The 21,705-nt window shown below is 36.7% G+C and overlaps 1 protein-coding gene across 2 annotated transcripts in view; it reads left to right on the forward strand.

Moving 5' to 3' along the window:
- Positions 1-21,705, forward strand: part of LOC150090813 (bifunctional purine biosynthesis protein ATIC) — a 343,962-nt gene that overhangs the window by 194,774 nt on the left and 127,483 nt on the right. For both annotated transcript variants that reach the window (XM_090372983.1, XM_090372991.1), the window contains one exon: positions 1,076-1,183. In XM_090372983.1, coding sequence (XP_090229109.1) covers positions 1,076-1,183 — 108 coding nt within the window. The remainder of the gene's footprint in view (positions 1-1,075; positions 1,184-21,705) is intronic.

The raw sequence follows: 21,705 nt of genomic DNA on the forward strand, positions 1-21,705 counted from the left end.
CACATACTTCTAGAATGTACTCTGTATCATAATGCTCGACTAGTGTCATTCAGTTCTCTAGCAAGCTTAAAGGTACCTTTATCACTTAGCCATATCATAGGCGAAAAATCAAACATCGCAGAATTCTTCTCCTTCCTAAAACGAATAGGACTATATAGCCGTTTCTAATTGTTTCTACATGAACCAAACAGGCAGTATGAACCACTTTTCTAAGTGCAATATGGCCTAAGTAGCCATTGCACTTAAAACCCCATAAACAACAACAACAACAACAACAACTTACATTGCTTTGATGGTAATTTGAATTTTTCTTTTTTCAGTGTTTTGTATATGCCATTGCTAGGTTAATAATTGTTTTAATAATGAACTGTTTTACAATTGTTGTGAGCTTTAGTGTATCAGAAAATTAAGCTGGAGATTTGGATACGAGTTGTGATATGTTGAAACTTACTCGAACTTATCTTGAACAGTCATAGCATGTCTTGGAATTTAAATAATTATATCTCTTTTAACATTGAATCAAATTTCAAAAAAAAAATTGATCATTTATTCTTATAATCCCTCTTAACATTATTGCCAGCGTCAGTGAAAATCGGATCACTCTTTTGTGGCATTCTGGTTTCCATTTCCTTTAGTATATTTTATAGAATAATGTTGCATTGGGGCTAGTATACTGGTTATGGATTGAAGAATCAAATGTGATTTGGTTTTAATAACCATGACGATTGAAATGATTTTTAATTGTAATATTTTGGCTATCTATGCAATATTTAATTTTGTAAAATTCAAATTAAATTTTTAATTTTTATTTTCTAGTAGTTTAGAATTAAAACAGTTAGGCATTCCTTTTGTACTTTATTTTTGATTGTCAAGGTGCCAATTAAAAATTATGCCTTCACAAATTAACTAACAAGTTGGTTTGTGATAGCAATTATCAAGTAGTATATTATTCAGTGTCATCTGATAAAATGTAATTCAGAAACAGCTAAAGTTAGGTTTAACATCATACTTTAAGATTGAAATATTGTTTAGAGTATTTTGTGTATTCCTATTCTAATTTCTGTTCCTAAAATAGGGGCAGCTGTAGCCACTCCACTTACTGTTGAGCAAGCAAAAGTATGTATGGTGGACGATCTCTTTGAATCCCTCACACCTGTAGCAGTTGCATATGCTAGAGCAAGAGGTGAGATCTGAATATTGAATTGTAAAATACAAAACTGAATTTCATTTTTAGTTTTGATCAATGTAAATATTTTATTTTTTTTTAAATAAGAGAGTCAAGAAATTTCATGTAATTCCAATTGTATGGAAAATGTGAAACGTTTGTAATGCTAGTATGGAGACAACAGAAATACATAAAAAATTTGTTTTGGCTGAGATGCAGTTTGAATAGCATTTGATATTAATGTACTAATAAATTATGGTCAACAGGTTTTGGCAACATAAAAGAAACAAACTTTTAAAATTAATTCAGTTATGTTAATTCTGAATCTTTACACACAAATTTTGTAGCATGTCACAGTTTTGAAGAAAAAAAAGAAATGTAATAAGTGATTTTCTTACCAGCATTAAAAATGTTACTGATTGAATGCCAAAAAAAAAACAGTAGACGGGATGACTCATGGTTATGAGTCACCTGTTATGAGAACCTGTTATAATAGATTTATGTATATTGGCTCTGAATTGTCATCTGTGCACATTTGAGGACAGTTGTGTGATTTCCTTTATTTATTTTTTTTGCAGAAAGTAGTTTTCTGACAGTTAGTATGGAGAAACAACACCAACAAGACTGTGACTTTACTGGGAATTTGTATTAATGTGGGTGGACAGTTTAACACCATATCACAACTTTAGTCTATAACAAAAATAGATAAAACATGCTTACTATCTCAGTTTCGGATGCTACTCTGCAGGTCAAGACAGAAGTTGGGTGCCAATGGATGCTACATGTCATGTTATGTAAATCTCATTGAATTGGTGAAAGGAAAGAAATGCATACTCTTTGCTGTTACCATAGTATGGCATGAAACAAGTTACAACCAAAATTGCTGTTTCTGTCTTCCAAAAGTTTTGGTTTCTTTCAAGGAGCAGTAAAAATAAAAAGTGGAGTTTTTTTAGAACTCGCTTAGATACAGTGATGTACAGCATGTTGCTTATCAGCATTTATGCATATGTTCTTTTGTCTAGGCAGTACCTAAGGCCCCCCCCAATCTGCCAGCATGTCTCTGTATTGTTAGAAATCTCTGCATAGCCAGACATATGCTTTCTAGATTGTGTTTTGTGCTGTGTTATGTATGTCAAGTCTTTTGGTAATCAGGGAGCTATGATCACTTGGAAGGTAGCATAGCACTGATACTGGCCCCCTATTTTAAATAGATAGGGGGACATCTGTTTAGACTGATTGCTAGAAGTGTGTTGTTACAATTACAGTATTCTCATTAACAAACATTGTGTTTGATACAATGTTTATTGGTGAGAATACAAGCACTCCCCAGCTTACCTAAGGGTTCCGTTCCGGAAACCTGTCCTTAAGTTTAAATTTCATAACTTGGAAACCAACCAAAATCGTAAAACATAAGTTTGCAATTTAAAAAATCACTTTATTTATGTCCAATAGCATTTGTATATTACGGTGGTATATTCATGATATATGCATCGGAATATTATATAAAAAATAAAACTTTTAAAGTATGTATACACACAACTTATTTCTGGTGTGTGTGTGGGGGGGGGGAGGTATATATGACGCTGATATTAGTTCGAGGAGGATGAGGTTGGAGAGAGAGCTATCACATTGTCAATATCAAACTCATCTTCCGCCCTAAAATAGCTAAAGAAGTGGAAGGCCCGTAGAAGTATGGCACGGAAGTTGGTGTCAGAGAATCTGCAAGCTGAGGAGATTCACTCAATCTTTTTAAAGAATTTATATATGTAGGTTTGAACAAATGCCTTTTTTTTTGTCACAGTAGATTTAAGGCTAGGAACTTTTTGCATGTTGTTTTATTCATTATTTATCTTTTATTGTTGTATTCACAGCGGATGCTGCCAACCTTAAATCATGTGAAATGGTCATTGTTGTTTTCTCACCTTTATATCTCACCTGGGATACATGCAAAAAAAAAAAAAAAAAAACCCAGAAGCAAACAGTTATCTGCAAAGCAGAATGGTAGTATATTTTACATGAAGTAAAAAGAAGGAAGAAAAAATAGTTTAACTCCCTTTCTAGCAACATATAAGTCATGCGAGCTATGTACATGTGCAATGTTATTGTCTGCCGTACTTGGAGAGTTCCCACTGGAGACCGAGCTGTAAGTATGAAGTTGTCAATGTAAGCAGGGGTCGAGGTGTGCTGCCCACACCACATGGAGGAATGCCACCCCACTGTGTTACCAGGCAGTACTAGGCAGTAGATGACTCTCATCAATTGGTGCAATAGCTTATTAGAAGCTTGAAGTGGTGGAAACCATGTTTAGTCTCCAGAGCCAAGTTCCGGTCAAACCTTCCCCATCTCTTCCATTCATGCAGTACAACTGATGTATTTTGAGGTTATGATAGACATCATGGCGAGATCCAAACTTCTTTACATTTCTAGAGTACAGCTCTAAAACGGTGTTCGCAGGCCGGCTGCTAGTTAGTACACCGGACTGAACCTATTGTCAACTTCCGGATCAGTGTATAATCTTGCTACCTCTACACTGCCAGATAGTGACTGGAGGGAGTCCGAGTAGTGTGTATGTGCCGGGGGGGGGCATTGTTGAGGCCATATTATGTCAAGAATCTGTGTATATTCTTACCATGTGTACATCATCATCCAAAAATTTCATTACTTCATACAGCATGCCCCTCCCACTTTTCTTACTATTGAATACACCATGAATTGTCAAACTAATAGAGTAAGCTTATCTGCAAAAAGATCGAAACCTCTCAAACACTTCCTAGTTCATTTCACAAATATACATGGTCTCAGTTCTAATCTCAACGATGTCCATTTCCACTCGCAGTCTGCCAAACCCCATGTACTAGAATCTCAGTTATCGGTTGATTCAACCACTGCTCATCTCAGTTGCCCAAATTATTTGCTGTATGATTCCTTTCGCCTTAAAGGTGGTATTTGTGTATATGTCCATTCCGACATTCCCTGTCAAGAGACTTGGTAATTTTGAATCTCCTCTTTTCGACGTTCTCTGGCTTAAAATCTGTCTAACTTATTCTGTCAGTTTCATCTGTTGTCTCTACTGGTCTCCCAAATTCACTAATCACTTGGAGCTCTTTCACTTCCTCTCTTTGCAACTTGACTTTCTCCAGTCCAACTTTCCTAACAGAGGTAATTTTCCTTGGTGATTTTAATGTTCACAACTCCAGCTGGCTTCTGTAGTCACACAGACCCAGCTGATCGAGATGCTGAGGCTTTTGCAATTACTAATGACCTTGCACAGATTGTTCATTTACCTACAAGAATACCAGACAATCCTAATCATACGGCCAACATTCTTGACCTTTTTCTCACAAACAACACTGCTAAGTACATGGTTGAAGTGAGTGGTCCTTTAGGCACCTCAGCTCACAACTTGGTGATTGTCTCTTCTTCAATGGAGCCTTTATCTCATGACTATTCCCAACCTTGTGTTGTTTGGCATTACAAGAATGCAAAATGGGATGATCCGTGAGATTTCTTTTCTTCTTTTCCTTGATCGGATAGAATTCAAAACTTCATATGTCAACATTTGCTCAGATCGTGTCAATGAAATTATTCTTGCAGGAATGGAATCCTTTATCCCACACTCCACTTTAAAATCTCGACCTTTATCTAAACCTTGGTTTTCCAATAAATGTGCTAAAGCTGTTCAAGAGAAGAATGTTGCATATCATAATTGGCTTGTTTCTAATTCTTCAGTTTCATTTTCTGCCTACACCAAAGCTCGCAACAATTGTAAAGCAGTTATTAATCAGTCCAAACTAGATTTTGAACAGGCTAAGAGTAGAAAACTTGTTTCTTGCCCTAATGGTAGCCGAGCATTCTGGTCTCTTGCCAAGCTATTGGCCGCAACTTTTGCCCATCTCTGCTCTCACCTTTGTCCAAACCAGATGGTTCTGTTGTCACTTCAGCCAAGGATAAAGCTGACCTGCTAGTATCCCATTTTTCTTCCAACTCATCTATTAATGATCTTGGTAAAACACCTCCCACCATTCCGAACACACTACATTCAATGCCTCCTGCGGTTTTCCGTCAAAAGGATGTCGGAAGGATTTTAACAAATCTTGATGCTAAGAAAGCTGCAGGTCCTGATGGTATTTCTCCACTTGTTCTCAAAACCTCTGCTCCTGTTCTTTGCTGCCCCTTTTCACTTTCTTATTCCAAAGGTATTTTTCCTTCTGCTTGGAAATTTGCTCATATCCAGCCAGTTCCTAAAAAAGATGACAAATCCCTCTCATCCAATTATCGTCCCATTGCAGTTACTTCTACTCTTTCTAAAGTAATGGAGAAATAAATTAACTGCCAACTCTTAAACTACCTAGAATCCTTCCATCTGATCAATGATCACCAGTATGGATTCCGTCAGTGTTGATCCACTGGTGATATTCTGGCTTTTGTTACCCATTCATGGACTAATTCAATGGAAAAGTTCAGTGAAACCCAAGCAGTTGCTCTTGACATCTCAAAGGCTTTCGATTGTGTTTGGCACAAAGGTCTTCTAAACAAGCTTCCACCTTATTGTTTACCAACTGTTTTTTGTAATTGGTTATCCAGTTTTCTCTCTGACCACTCACTGAGGGTGATGGTAGATGGCTCTCTGTCTTTTAACTTCTCCACTAATGCTGGTGTCCCCCAAGGTTCAGTTCTTTCCCCCACTCTTTTCCTCTTGTATATTAATCACCTTCTTCTATTGACCGGAAATCCTATCCATAGTTTTGCCGATGATAGCACATTGCATTCCACTTTCCAGCCCGAATATCTCGAATATCTACTACTAATTCCCTTAAATGCCGATCTCCAGGTAATTCTCCAGTGGGTCAAAGACAACTTAGTTGATTTCAATCCTTCTAAAACTCAGTTCTGTCTTATATCTTGCAAAAAGGATTCTTCAGCTCCTGTGCTTATCTTTGGTGACACTCTGATTTCTAGGCAAGATGATATACAGTAATACCCCAAAGTTACGCGATAGGTGGGTCCGACAAAAATCGCTTAAGTCGAATTCGCATAAGTCGGGGTACAACTTTGCATATAAATACATATAAATTTTGTTTAATTGGAACCAAGGACTAACAAAAACACTAGTTTAGAAGAAAAATATTTAATAAAATTGCAGTTATTTATACATATTAATACAAAATATGTATTAAAAAAATAAATGGGTTACGTAAAAAAGTTATTTTGATGTCGATGGCTTCATAAAATCAAATAAAACAAATTTGTCTGACGACACAGCACCTTCTTTTTTTCACGCAGAATTTCTTCATAGCAAGCTAATAATTTTTTTTATTCCTTGCTTTGTAGCTATAACGCGTTCTTCGTTGGAGTCTATGTTTTCTAAAATTTTTAAGCCCTTTTCAATTGAGCTGAGACCTTCTGTCAAGCTTGCAATTGTCATGTTTTTCTGGTGGAACTGGGTCTGAAGCGTCGGATAGTTCAGTGACGTTTTGCTCACGCATCTCTATGAGGCGCCTCCGTAGCCAGGTGGGAAGGAGCAGCAGTGCGTAGCACACCCTTCTTGATTAGACCGGGGTTCGAGCCCGTCACCACCAAATACGGAACATGCGGAAAGGTCAGGGAATGACCACCGCACCGGAGCAATATGGCCTTAGTTGCTAATGCTCCTAAAAAAACCAAATAACAACAAAAATAACAGCATCTCTATGAGCTCATTCATCAGCTTCTGACTATGTGAATCCAACAGCTCGTTGACATCACCACTGACTTCCAAATCTAATTGCCTGGCAAGATTAACAATTTCTATCACAAGAGCGACCTGATCAGTTTCTGGCGTTGTTTTCGTCTCGGTTTTGAAAAAAAATGGACAAAGTTACTTCCAGACATCATTCAATGTTTTTTTGTGAATTTCATCCCAAGATTCTTCAATGATTCTTACGGCATCTAAAACATTGAATTGTTTCCAAAAGTCTTTAACAGATATCTCACTATTTTGTCTCATAGCTTCATTCAGACGTGCAAACGAACACCTCGTTGTAGTAAGCCTTGAATGTTTTGATGACTCCCTGGTCCATTGGTTGAAGCATGCTGGTTGTGTTTGGAGGCAAAAACACAACTTTCACACGTGGGTCGAAATTAATTAGGGTGGCAGGAGGGTGACCAGGTGCATTGTCAATAAGAAGCATCACTTGAAATGGAATCTGTTTAGACTTGCAATAACGTTCGACTTCGGGTATGAAGTGGTGACCAAACCAGTCCCCAAAAACAGAAGCTGTCACCCAAGCTTCATGATTTGGCTTCCAAATCACCGGTAAGCTAATTTTAGATATACACCAAACAAAAAATCAAACACCGCGTAAGTCGGGGTATTACTGTATCTCTTTTGAGGATTACCCTGGCTTCTGTCTCTTGGCACAAGCACATTACAAATATTGCTTCCTCTGCTTCTAAAAAACTTGTTTTCTTCTTTTGCTATTGGCAAAATAAGAAAGCAAGTTTTTTTAGAAGAATTTTAGAAAAGCCAAAATTACAGATTGAACAAAATTGTTCAATCTGTAATTCATCTCACACATCTGGGGGCAGTGCCCCCAAAACCTCTCTCAGGTTTCTAGATTCCATTTAGAAGAGGGCAGTTCGGTTAATTAATGACTCATCTCTAACAGAGTCTCTCTACTTGCTGTCTCATTGACGTACTTTTCTGCTGTGTGCCTTTTCTATAGATACTTCCATGGGCACTGTTCTTCTGAATTGACTTCTATAATTCCTGTCACTGGCTAACATCCATTTAATGCCCACCTTCAAACTTCATTTTCCTCAATTATTCATTCAACTGCCATTTTCTGGAGCAACCTTCCTTCCTACGTATTTCCTGAAAATTACAGTCTACAGAAGTTCAAGTCTAATATCAACAAATATCTTCTTTCGTCTTCTCAATCTCCAACCCAAGCACGGTACTAATTAGTATAGGTTCTTATGCCTGTCATGTTTGGGGTTTTCATTAAAAAAAAAAATGCGAGCTATATACATGCACAATGTTATTGTCTGCCGTTCTTGGAAAGTATCCACAGGAGACTGAGCTGTAGGTATGAAGTTGCCAATTACAATTGATGCTGTGTGGTCATTTTTTTAAAAAAAAATTTCACGTCAAGTTGGATTTCTGTAAATCTCATCATCTGTAAGCCGCGGAGCACCTTTACCTTGAAGGCACTGAATGAAGGGAATGAAGGGATCCTCTTACCAGGAGAGTTTAAGTTCTGCAAATTGCAGCAGCTGGAGACTAGGCACCTGTGAGGTGATCTGACTGAGGTGTATAAGGCCTTGAATAGGTTGAGTACACTGAATTCTGATGGGATTCTTCCACTTGTTCAGATTATGAACCTAAGGGGGCATAAATTGAAATTGAGGAATGACAGATGTAGGATAGATGTGCAGAAATTTGCCTTTAGCCAGTGGGTGTTTAATTGCTGGAACAAACTTCCATCTGTCGTTGTGGAAGTTGATATGTTAAATAAATTTAAGGAGGAACTGGACAAATCTTTAGAGGGTATTGTTTTGTAATTTTTTTTTTTTTTTTTTTGGCTGATGCTGCATAAGCTCATACATTTGCTTTCTTGCATCACATGCCACTACTACTACCACCTTCATGCTCACCCTGCCATTCAAATTTGGCAGTTATTGCCTTAGAATTATGTGTAGAGTGTAGAGAGGATAGATTGGAGGCTTGATCTCCATGGAAGATGAGGGGGGGGAAACGTTGGTCAAAATCCAATCTTATATGAACGGAATAGGACCTGCTTATGTCGCCACTACCAGTATTTAAACAGTGATCACCTCCCAAGTGGAAAGCACTCTCAGTTGGGCCAATGTTTTGCCCAGGAAGACATCTGAAATGAGATGGAGTATTCTATTGTATAGTGAGTGGGGTATCCATTGGTCTTGCCCTTGACTGTATTAATCTTCAAATGGCTATATCAAATCTGTCAGAGTAGTGACTGCATTTGTGTACAGATTTCACCAATTAAGTTTTTGAAACAAATGGCAAGAAATATTTGAAAATAAAAATTTTAAAAATCTATTAGTTTTGACAAGGTATTATATAATAAGATTCAAAATTCTTTTTAGAAAGAACAATATTGTTATTTACAAAAATAATTTCCTTGGCTTAAGGAAATAATTATAAAAATAATTAATAATTATAGTTATTAATTATTAAAGGACAACTTTTGGTTGGGAAGTATGTGAAAGCACTTGCTGTTTTTTACAGCTTTGTATCACAAATAAAAAAAAAATTAATTTATGATGTGGTTGCATGAGATGCTTTTATCATACTTCAGGAATATTAAAATTTTTACATTTTTTCAAAATGTTGCACAAAATACACAGACTTTTTGTTATTTTTTTGACGATATCAACCAAGGTCCTCCTTGAAGGTTAAGGAAGATTCAAGAATAGGGAGCTGTGCATGTGGTCATGATTAGAAATTGCAACACCAGTATACCTAAATAGCGATATTTTGTGCTATTTTTCGGTACTGAAATACTGATATTTTTGTTAATAAAATATTGGTATTTTGACTTTCTAGCCTTAGATTCTGGAACTAAAGGTCAATTTTTCCATTTAGATATACATAAACACAAACTGTTTCAATTTGTGATATGTAAGCCACTTGCAAAAGCAACAATGCACCCATGTCTATATGACTGGTCCTGAGTGATGGCATTTCCAACAATCAGGGCTAGTGACAGCTTGTTGCCAATTAATGAACAGCTTTCCATATTTGGAGTTCGAAAGTTGTCTGTGAGGTGTCACAGTGACACATGTAATGGCACACAATAGTTGGTGCAGCATCAAGTGCTGTCATCTGCAGAGTGTGTGCAACATAATTGAAAGGTTTCCTTGTGTTTGGAAATTTTCTTTGTTGTAAATTGATTATTCTAATACATTGCTAATATTAATGGTAAGTAATAAAATTACACATAAAGTAATTCAGTTACTGTATTAATGTACATATTTTAAAGATTAATAACTACCCAGAATCCAGAATGAATAACATTACATTTATAGACCAAAAAAAAAAAAAAAAAGCGAATGATAGGAACTCAGTATGGTTCTGTTATAAACTGGGTTTTATAAATTGAGAAATTGTGTTCAAAAAGCATTGGTTGATCTTAATTCTAAAATTAATTTCACTGAGAATTAATTCAATACTATATTAATAGCAATTTCAGCTCTTCTTCCAGTGAAGCTCGCCAGTGAAGCATTATGTCACTAAGATGCTAATTTACTAACTGTAAGTGCCACTATACAATTTATGATGAAATCACTTGCTGAACACAGGCGCCTCCGTAGCCAGGTGGGAAGGAGCAGCAGTGCGTAGCACACGCTTCTTGATTAGACCGGGGTTTGAGCCCGTCACCACCAAATACGGAGGATGCGGAAAGGTCAGGGAATGACCACCGCATATCCCGGAGCAATATGGCCTTAGTTGCTGATGCTCCTAAAAACCAAATAACAATAACAAACTTGCTGAACAAAACTCTTCTCTATCCAAAGAGTTGTATGCTTGTTAAAATTTTAAGTAAAACAAACATACACTAATTTAGAAAGTGTTCTTCTATACTTTCATAATCCTTGAGAGGATGAAGAAAATCAGAATTGATAAAGCTTCTATTGCAAGAATTATTTATAGTCTAGTTCAAAGGCTCCAAAACAGTAAAATATCAAGAAGACAGTATTTAAGTTGAAATGAATGAGAAATGCTTTTGATGAAACAAAAACTAGAGTTTGCTATCAATAAAAAATATTGCAGTTCTTACAAAAAACAGTTCGAAATTGTAGTTCGAAAAGATTTTCTCAAAACTATCAAACAAGAGATGAGATTATTTGAAGAGGAAAAAATTAGATAGAAATATTTTGAATTGGCATATCAATACCTCCTCATAATCCCTCCAATCTGTGTCGATTCGGAACAAGCTTTCTCTGCTGCTGGGTGATGTTTGCACAAAATTCTGTTTGCAGCTCAGCAATGAGACTATCAATGCACTTTGTCTTCTGAGATCTCAATTTTAAAGGTATGAAATAAAATAACATTTTTTTCCCCACAGTTTTGTTTTTAAAATTATTTTTTAATAATTACTAGGGGCTCCACTGCCTGCTCGCTTTTCTTGCCAACACCCGTGCATGCTTGTTTACATAATATGTAGAGGATGATGGAGTAAGTCAGATGTTTTCTACTTAAAAGACACATCTGTCAAAACGCACTGATCGATATCTAATCTAATATATAAAAGAAAATATGAAGTGTAAGAAAACTATAAAAAGTAAAATTGTGTGAATGTTGAGTGAATGAAAGTTATTATTAATTGCATGTTCTATCTTAGCCTCTTCACTGCACAGGCTGATGGCTATGCAGGCCCTCAGGGACCTCATGGTTATCCAAGCTGTAGCTTTTCCCAGTGGTGTGGGATGCTGACACTGGCCATTTGGGTAACCACCAGGTCAGTCTGGGACAGAGCTGCAAAAAGCACGCTCCACCATAGGGATCTCTTTCCCTATGTTCTTTTATTCCTGCCACCTGGGGTGGTTGACTCCTTCCCCACCCTGGGTGCCCCCTTTTGCCTTGTGGCTCACCCCACCACCAACTTTCAACTCCCACCCTCTGGACCAGGATGGGCATCCTGTACTAGGGGTACCCTTACTGTCTCTCCTTTCAAATCAGGCGGGTGCCTCAACTACTGCCCCCTGGTCTCTACTCCTTTTATCCCACCCTTTTCCTATCTTCCCATTATCTCCTTTCCAATAAAAAATTTGATAAAACTCTAGATGAATTAAACTCCAGCAAAACAGTGATTGACAAGTTGTGACTCCGCCACTCCCCACCCACTGTCCTCCTAGGTTGATATTCCTATGGTGCCCCCCCCACTTGCTGCTGTTTTTAGACCACAAACTCATTTTCCAATTCAAAAACAGTGGGATGGGGGTAAACACCCTACCTATGCTAAGCACCCCCTCAATGACACAAAACAATCGGAAAGGAAAGGCCTCCACAATAATCACCCAATCACAGAACTTGTATAATCACTCTAATTCTACGACCACACCCACTGAGTGAGTACAATAACAGCACTGAGTGGGAGGTGCCTTCACCCATCAATCACCGCCATCTTTCCTTGCTTTCATCGGTATACCCTATACTGGAGTTCAGACAAAAATTTTTTTTTTTTTTTTTTTGGGGTCTCTCCTTGGATACCTGGGCTACCCTAGGGCTTGCCCTGCCAGAGCTTTCTTCTCTCCTAATGTGTCCTGTCCCACCTCCCTGGGATGGTGACAGAAACTGGGGGTATTAGTGGCTCTCCACAAGCCCCCAGGTTGGCTAAGTGGCCAGAGGAACAACAAAACCCACACTAACACACACTGGCCTTATGCAACATATTGTATTCTACACAGTGTAAAAACGCGGAGTTGGGTGAGACCCTCATAGCTGCTTGGCAAAAAACACTCACTATGATTGATATGCAATCAGGAAATGACCCATGTAATTATTTATCTGTGTATTTGTAGCGCACAGCATTCTCAAGCTCAAATAAATATCATTATGTAATTATATACAGCAGGCCCCCGTTATAACGCTGTTTGCTTTACGCTGATTCGCTATAATGCTGTTCTTATATTATAACCCGTATCTGACTATAATGCTGTCACAGATCACTATAATGCTCTTTTAGGCGCCTCCGTAGCCAGGTGGGAAGGAGCAGCAGTGCGCAGCACACGCTTCTTGATTAGACCGGGGTTCGAGCCCGTCACCACCAAATACGGAGGATGCGGAGAGGTCAAGGAATGACTACTGCATATCCCGGAGCAATATGGCCTTAGTTGCTAATGCTCCTTAAAAAAAAAAAAAAAAAAAAATGCTCTTTTACAGATTGCATTTTTGGCATATTTAACGAAATTGTTTCATTTGATGGAGTCGATAACTTGAAAATGAATATAAAAATACGGTTAAAACGTTTCCCACGCCGACTTGAGAAATTTTCCCACGCTCAGTGAAATTTTCCCACATGCTAATTTAATTGCAGTACAGTGACTTGTTATGTAGTTCCGAGTTCAACATTTTAAAAAATAAAGTATATTGCTTGAAATATTTGCGTTTATCCGAAGTCTAGTCATCACTCAGTACAGTATTAGACATTGTGCGTAATGGACAGTTTACTTGAACATTGTAATGCAACCAACGCAGTTACATTTTCGAAGAGTTAATAATGTCTGATAAGAAGGAAAAAGCAACAACTTCTGGATGCAGTATGAAGACTATAAATGTAAGAAAAAGACTGAATTTGAAAATTAAATTAGACGTTTTGAAGCGAATCGATTCTAAAGACATGCGGATGTGTGCCATAATTTAGGACTTGCAAGTTTAACTCTAAGAACAATTATAAAAAAAAAAAAATAAAGAATTAATTTTAGCAGTGGGAAAGATAGCTGTTCCACTGCAAGCAACTAGTGCTAAGCCGGCTATTAGGATTGAAACGGAAAGACCTTCAATAAAACTAATTTTATTGAAGATAATATTCAATGCAGAATTCAGTTAAGTTAAATATTATAAAAAAAAATAAAAAAGAGAGAGAGATTAGCCTATATGATGATCTGAAGAAAACTCACCTAAAAAAAAAAAAAAATTGGAACCATTTAAAATTGGTAAGGGCTGGTTGAATAGATTTAAAATCCAGGGAGAAGCCGCAAGTGCAGATCAAGGAGCCGAAACTTTCAAAAAAGAACTTGTTAAAGTTAAAATTATTGAAGAGGGGTATTATGTGTTATACTTCTCAACACGTTTTTAACCATAGATGAAGCAGAACTTTTGTGGAAACGAATGCCTAAAAGAAGTTTCATATTTGAAAGAAGAGAAAAACATGCCAGGTTTCAAAGTGGTGAAGAATCGGTTGACTTTATTGTTGGGTGGTAACGCTACAGGGGATTTAAAATTAATACCCCTTTTAGTTTATTTGGAAGAGAGCCAAAATTCAACCCAAAATCGACACATTTTTCACAATTAAATTCATCAATTGAATTAAATCGATTTAGATCAATTAAATTCATGATTTTAATTGGAATTAAGTTTAATTTTGATACGTAAGTAGTTACCACATAATTATATGCGTATGTAATGCAGAATATTTTATATGTACAAATATTTTGACCAATATTTGTCCATCTTTTCACTACCGTTTATTATTGATTAGGAAATATCCTATGGCACCGACCGCAACTCACAAATACATATGTTACCTTATGGGAATGCGGCGCTCGCTTAGCGAGGATTCACTTAGCGCTCTGTTTTTCCGGAACGATTTATCAGCATTAAGCGGTGGTCACCTGTACCTTATTTATCTAGTTATTATTTATATGCATTTACATAGGTCACTTAGGAATAGGCCTTTTGCTTCGGGTGCCATAATGCATGAGGAATATTGATGCATCCAAAAGAGCAGGACTAAAATATTTAACTGAAATATTTACAAATTATACAAAATACTATTTACAAATATGAAATATTCATTAATGTACAAAAATCGATACAGTGGAACATTTGATGCCACGGCATCATTTGATGCCAATTAGATAGTGAAGCATGTGCACGAGGTGGTGAACATTATGGTGGCAGTTGTCAATAATTAATTGCATTTGTAGTGATGTAATTGCCTTGCTCTCATCTCCCATTGGCTCAAATAAATATCACTAGGAGGAAGACTTTTTAATGTATAGAGAGATACACTGAGTGATCACTGAATTATAACCACCTATTTAATACTTCATAGGTCCTCCTTTTTCCCTCAGTACAGCAGCTATCCGACGTGGCATTGATTCAACAAGATGTCGGAAGCGTTCGGGAGGTATGGCCAACCAAGCTGTGTGTAATGCAGTCAGCAATGCAGGTAATGGAGGTGATTGGTGTATCCAGACACCTGATATGCCTTTCCATAGTGTCCCACAAGTGCTCTATGGGATTGATATCGGTGGAGTTCGGAGGCCATTCAGTGTGCTGGAAGTCAGAATTGTGTTCCTCAAACCATTCCTGCACAACAAGTGCCCAATTGCTCGGAACATTGTCGTCATGGAAGACACCATTGCCATTAAGGAAAAAGTGTAACATAGCGGGGTGTACACAGTCAACAAGCAGTTGCCGATAGCAGAGACCACTGATACGTTGTTCCACATGCACCAGGGGTCTGAGTTCCTGCCAGTAAAACATGCCCCACACCATACAACCGCCTCCACCCGCCTGCACTTTTGATACCATGCATGATGCATCAAGGGCCTCATGTTGTTGACACCAAATCCATACATGACCATCCACGATATGGAATAAATAACGTGACTCATCCGACCAGCACACCTTCTTCCAGTCTACTAATGCCCAACTTGCATGCTCTTTGCACCAGACGAGTCTTTTACGCCGATGAACCTTGGTTGGGAGAGGATTCCGTAGGGGTCGTCTGCTGGTATAGCCCATACATGCGAGCGTGCAACAGATGGTCATGCCAGATATTGTTCTGGGTTGGCCCATGTTGTATTGGGTAGTCAACCCTTCAACAGTGCTGTGTCTGTTTGCCTGTATGAGTCGTCGGACCTGGCGCTCACCTCTAACATCAACCTTTTGCTGACCTTTGCAGTTTTGCTGTCGGGTTGTTGTTTGACCATTTTGACACCAGTCCTGGTACACTTGTAACTACAGTGGCTCTCGGACACCCCCACCAGTTCAGCCTTTTGGGAAATCGAGGCACCAACTTGTCGAGCACCCACAATCTGTCCTTTCTCAAAGTCTGATAAATCCTTCCTTTTACCCATCACGCTCGGAATTTTACTACCTTCTGAAATACTGATACCTTATCTATGCTATGTAGGTAAACTAACTGCACACTCATGTGGTCAGTGGGTCGCGTTCAGTTTTCATAGGGATGGTCATAATTCAGAGATCACTCAGTGTATATGATTATGTCAGTAAACACGTTATTTTCTATCACAATGAAAATTTGTTTTTTTATATGTTATAATGTTATATCCTATAACTTTACATGTGTATATATATTTTGTTTCATATACTTTTTTATTTTCATTTTGAATTTTGTTTCATATACTTTTTTTATTTTCATTTTGAATTTTGTTTCATTATATGAAAAAAAAAAAAACCCAAAATACTGTTTTTTTTTTTTCATTATTCTGCAGTATTGCAATCATTTTTCACAATACATCTAGCCTAAGGAACATGCAATATAATGCAATTATGGCACTTTGATGCATAGTGCCACCTTGGAGACCTGGGAGAGAGAGAGAGTGTGTCATGGTGACTGTCATTCATATTAGGTTGGTTTGGCAAGGCTTGCAGGCTGGGCATGTGTGGCAAATTTTTTGCATCCCTAGCCATGTAGTTTCCATGTCTGAATCTAGGTTTCTGTTAGTGTGGTCCTTATCCTTCTAGATAAGCTTTTATTATGTTTAGTCCATCTCATGTTAGTTTTCAGGTCCTTGTCCTTTTCTATAGGTTGGCACATTAGCTGCTAATATGCCAATAAAATACAGAACAACCAACCTTTTGGATTCATAGCCAGATTTGTGTGCAGTAATGCAAATGGGTACAGGGGCCAGGTCAGGTTGGGAGGGAATATTTTGTAACTGAGTCTGGCTAGAGGACCATGTCTCTTCCCATTTGGGGTGCTGTTTGATCCTAGATAATATTTGTTGTTAGTGTTTTTGTTTTCTATTTATTTTTATACTCTTTTTGAAGATAGTGCAAATTGTTGAGTTGCTTGGAAGTTTTGTTTCCACTATCTGGAAACCCGCTGGCTAAAGGCAAATTTCCGCACATCTATTCTACCTCTGACCTTTCTTAATTTGAATTTATGCCCCTTAGGTTCGTAATCTGAACAAATGGAAGGATCCCATCAGAATTCAACGTGCTTAACCCATTCAAGGCCTTATACACCTCAATCAGATCACTGCACAAGTGCCTAGTCTCCAGCCACTGCAATTTGTAGAACTTAAGCCTCTCTTGGTAAGAGGATCCCTTCATTCCTCTCACCAATATTATTACCCTTCTCTGTACACGCTCAAGCAAATCTACATCCTTCCTAAAATGAGGTCTCCAGACCTCATTTTAGGTAGGATGTAGATTTACTTGTAGATTTAGTACTGTACGCAGTACTCATGGCGTGGAATGACCATTGCCTTATACACAGGGACAATCACCTCCTTTTCCCTGCTAGCAAAATTCCTATATATCATTGACAAACCCCCATGACCTGCCCTGGCAGCCTGTCTGCATTGCTCAGAAAACTTCATATCTGACTGCACAATTACTCCCAGGTCTTTTTCATTTTCTACCACCTTAAGTGTAGTACCACACAGTTGGTACATTTCTCTGGGGTTACTTCTACCCATATGCAGTACTTTGCATTTGTCAAGGTTAAACTTCAGTTGCCACTTCTTAGCCCATCTGCCCAAATTATCTAGATCCTGTTGCAGTAGCACACTGCCATTACTGTCATTAACAACCCTGCCAACTTTTGTATCATCTGCAAACTTCGACATTAAGCCTGATATACCTTCATCAATATCATTGATAAATATACAAAACAACAGTGGACCAACACTGAACCCTGTGGACCCCACTAACAACATTAGTCCATGAAGAGCAGCACCCATTGATTACCAACACCTTCTGTCTTCTCCCACTTAACCATCCTTTTATCCATTCTAGCAGCTTACCCTTAATACCATTCTGCTCTAATTTGTACAAATTGTACGTGATCACTGTCTTACTGTTAATAAAAAAAAAGAAGAAAGATCAGCCTTTCAAATTATTACTGATAACTGACTTCTGGATAACCGACATTCTACTGTATTTAGAAAGAGAAATAAAAAATAAATAAAAAATTCTGTACCAGGTACATAATGTGTCCTGCTGCTAGCATATTTAACGTGTTTTACCTAAGTCATCAGTAGGCATTAAAAACATTTTAATTTTCAGTTAATAATATAACAATGTTTTTATTTTATTAATAATAATTACATATCGGTTACTGAAATTATTGGTCTGTGAACTAAAGTAGGATATATAATTTTTACCTTGAAGAGATTTTTAGTTCACGACTAAATACACTATCTATAGTTGTTCCATTATGTGAACTATTTATCGAAAGATCTGATGGTATGTCCAAGTTAAATGTTTTCATAAATGTGCAGAACTCTTTTCCAGCCATAGAGTTTAATTGTAAAGAAAAAAATTGCATTCAATCCAAAAACACCAGATGACTTGAAACCAGATGCGTTTTCGAGTTAATGCATTTCCCAGTTTCCGAAAGTTTTTTTTGTATGTTAAAAACTTAATATTTCTGTTTCTAAATTCCTTAACTTTCCAGTGCTATATGTCCACGTTATTCTGTTTATTACGTGATAAAATTTCCTCAATCACATGTTCATGTTTTCCACTATCCTGGAAAAACTACTGCAGAGTAGTTTTTCCAGGTCCAGTAGAAGATAAATTAAGCTGGAATAAATTTTTATAGCACTTTTCGCATGATGGGTTTTTGTTACAAAATTTTTGGAATAACGCCAGTCAAAACGTTTTTAACATCAAATGTTGTCAATATGTGTGCAGGATTCCTTTTGTATGTGCCTAGATATAATTGGACTGATGGAAGATTTGGGATTTGAGCACAAAGCTGAAAAATGGTGAAAATTCATTGATTCATCTGAAATAACTTTTAAAAGTTTTGTTACATATCATTGAATACCTGTAGCCTATTCTGTTGGAATGAGAAATTTATTAGATTATGTCCCAAGTGGAAAATGCATTAAAATATAACCAATGTTCCTGGTAGTTATATGGTGATTTTAAGGTGATTATGCTTTTGCTTGGATTTTAGGCTGGATTTATCAAGTATTGTGGTTTCCTTCACTTGTAGGTTGATTGATTTGTTTTTTAATGTTTACTTGTAGGATAGTTTAGCAATACTGAATTATCAGTGGTTGGCCAGTGCAAGAAGAGCCTGTTTCTGGGAAATGTAATGTCAAATATGCACCTTTAATAGATCCTCAGTTGGCATTTTTTCTTACATTATATAAAATTGGGCTTAATAAATAATTTTGTCAATGTTTTTAGACAAAGAAAGTGATGGTTTTAACAATCTAAAGGAAAAATTTCCAAAAGGAATGCAAAACTCAATGAAAGAATCATTGTTGGGCTGCAAATTTTATGCTGTATTATTGGGCTGCAAAATGTTTTGAACTCCTCAAAATATGCTTTTTGCATTTGTATCGGAATTTTTTCCTCCAGTAGCTTTGGTGCTGTTAGTGATGAACAGGTTGAATGGTCCACCAAGCTGGGAAAAAAAGCTTTAATAGCTAATGTACACAAAGTATTTGTGACAAGCTTGTTTGAGAGAGAGATAAAAGGTGTGAATTTACAGTAATGTAAATTCACATCTTTTCTAATTATTCAAGATAATGGATCAGTGCTATAAAGGAAGGTGGGACCAGCTATGATGGTTAATTATTGGTTTTTGCGCAGAAAATGTGACACTGCACATAAGCAAAATGAGTAATTTTGTTTTGTTGGAATTTCAGACACTTTTGTATTTTTTTTTTTTTTTTCTTTTTGTCTTAATATTTCTACAAATTATTTGTAAAAGAATGAGAGAAGTTTACCGAAATATGATATGATTTCTGGAGAGTATCATAGTTTTGTATGATACTCTCCAGAAATTAAAATGAAATCAATTAAAAAATCAAGAATCTTACATTACAGTAAGAAATAATTAACAATAATTAAAAATCAAATTAACACAATTAAAAATTAAGTCAAATTAATTTAACAAAAAAAATTGCAAAACGATTTTCCTTCCTTAAATTTTTCCTTAATTTTTTTTGTTAAATCATTTTTGACTTAATTTTTAATTGCGTTAAATCGATTTTTAATTATTGTTAATTATTTCATACTGTAATGTAGGATTTTTGATTTTTTAATTGTTTTCATTTTAATTTCTGGAGAGCATACTGAAGTGTTCTACATATCATATCGAGGTAAACTTCTCTTATTCTTTTACAAATATTGATATCAATGTAGAACATATTGATCATTATAGCTCTAGTTCGTACTATAAAATTCTACAAATTATTGTAAGAATATGTAGAAATATTAAGACACTTTTTGGACAATAAATGAATAAAACTTTATTTTCTTTTAAATGACATTGTTGTATAATAAATATGTACACTCATGTATCTTGCATAAAAATAAAAATTATAAAGATAACCACGTGCTATTAAAATTTTTTGCTCTCATTTTTTGATCAGTATAGTAATTTTAACCAGAAGTATCTGATTAAGTTTTTTGGAAGGACTGATGAAGCCTGTGTGCATGCACACCTTCCTTCATTCACATGCCTGTAACAACATTTAGATTCTTTTTTTCTCCCAAACACCAAAAGAATTCTATGACCTTCTTCTAAATCAGAAGCTGCATGGAGCAAAATCTGCTGATAGCAATTTTTGGAATTCAACAGATCTGTCAAAATTTTCTATTTTCTTCATTATGAGACATACCTTCATTAATATCTGTAGCCAGTTGTTATAAAGAACTAAAATTCATTATAAAGAACTAAATCCTTATAACAACTAAATTTAGTATAAAGTACAAGGAAAACTCACCTCTAATTCATTCCAAATGAATTGCCATTTAATTGTATGATGATATTGAGATTCGATAATTGAATAAATGCCTTATTTTTGACTTAATGAAGAATAGCTTTTAAGTTATTCTTCAGGTTGTTTTTTTAGTATAATTAGCATAAAGTTTTAACTTAGCATTAGCATTAGTAGAGGCATTTGATGCAAGAAAGCAAGCTTATGCAGCATCAGCCAAAAAAAAAAAAAAAAAAAAAAAACCCACTTCCACTTCACCCCTCTGTTCGTTCAAAATACCTGTCCAGCTGAGCCTTAAACTTATTTAGGCTATCAACCTCCACCACAAGGGATGGAAGTCTGTTCCACCAACCAACCACCCGCTGGCTAAAGGCAAATTTCCGCACGTCTATCCTACATCTGTCTTTCCTCAATTTGAATTTATGCCCTCTCAGGTGATTTTTCTGAGCTAGAGGAAGAATCCCATCAGCATTGAGCATGCTTAAACCATTCAAGGCTTTATACACCTCTATCAGATCACCTCGCTGGTGCCTAGTCTCCAGACACTGTAATTTGCAAACCTTAAGCCTTTCTTCGTAAGAGCACCCCTTTGTTCCATTCACTAATCTTGTTGCCCTTCTCTGTACTCGTTCCAGCAGCTCTACATCCTTCTTGAAATGAGGCCTCCAGACCTGTATACAGTACTCTAGGTGTGGCCTGACCATTGCCTCATACAATGGAATAATCACCTCCTTATCCCTGCTGGAAAAATTCCTGTATATCATTGACAATACTCCATGAGCTACTCTAGCAGCCCGTCTGCACTGCTCAGAGAACTTCATATCTGCCTGCACAACCACCCCCAAGTCCCTTTCATT

Source organism: Mastigoproctus giganteus, chromosome 1, assembly GCF_048544385.1.
Source record: "Mastigoproctus giganteus isolate SK-2022 chromosome 1, ASM4854438v1, whole genome shotgun sequence".
Lineage (NCBI taxonomy): Eukaryota > Metazoa > Arthropoda > Arachnida > Uropygi > Thelyphonidae > Mastigoproctus > Mastigoproctus giganteus.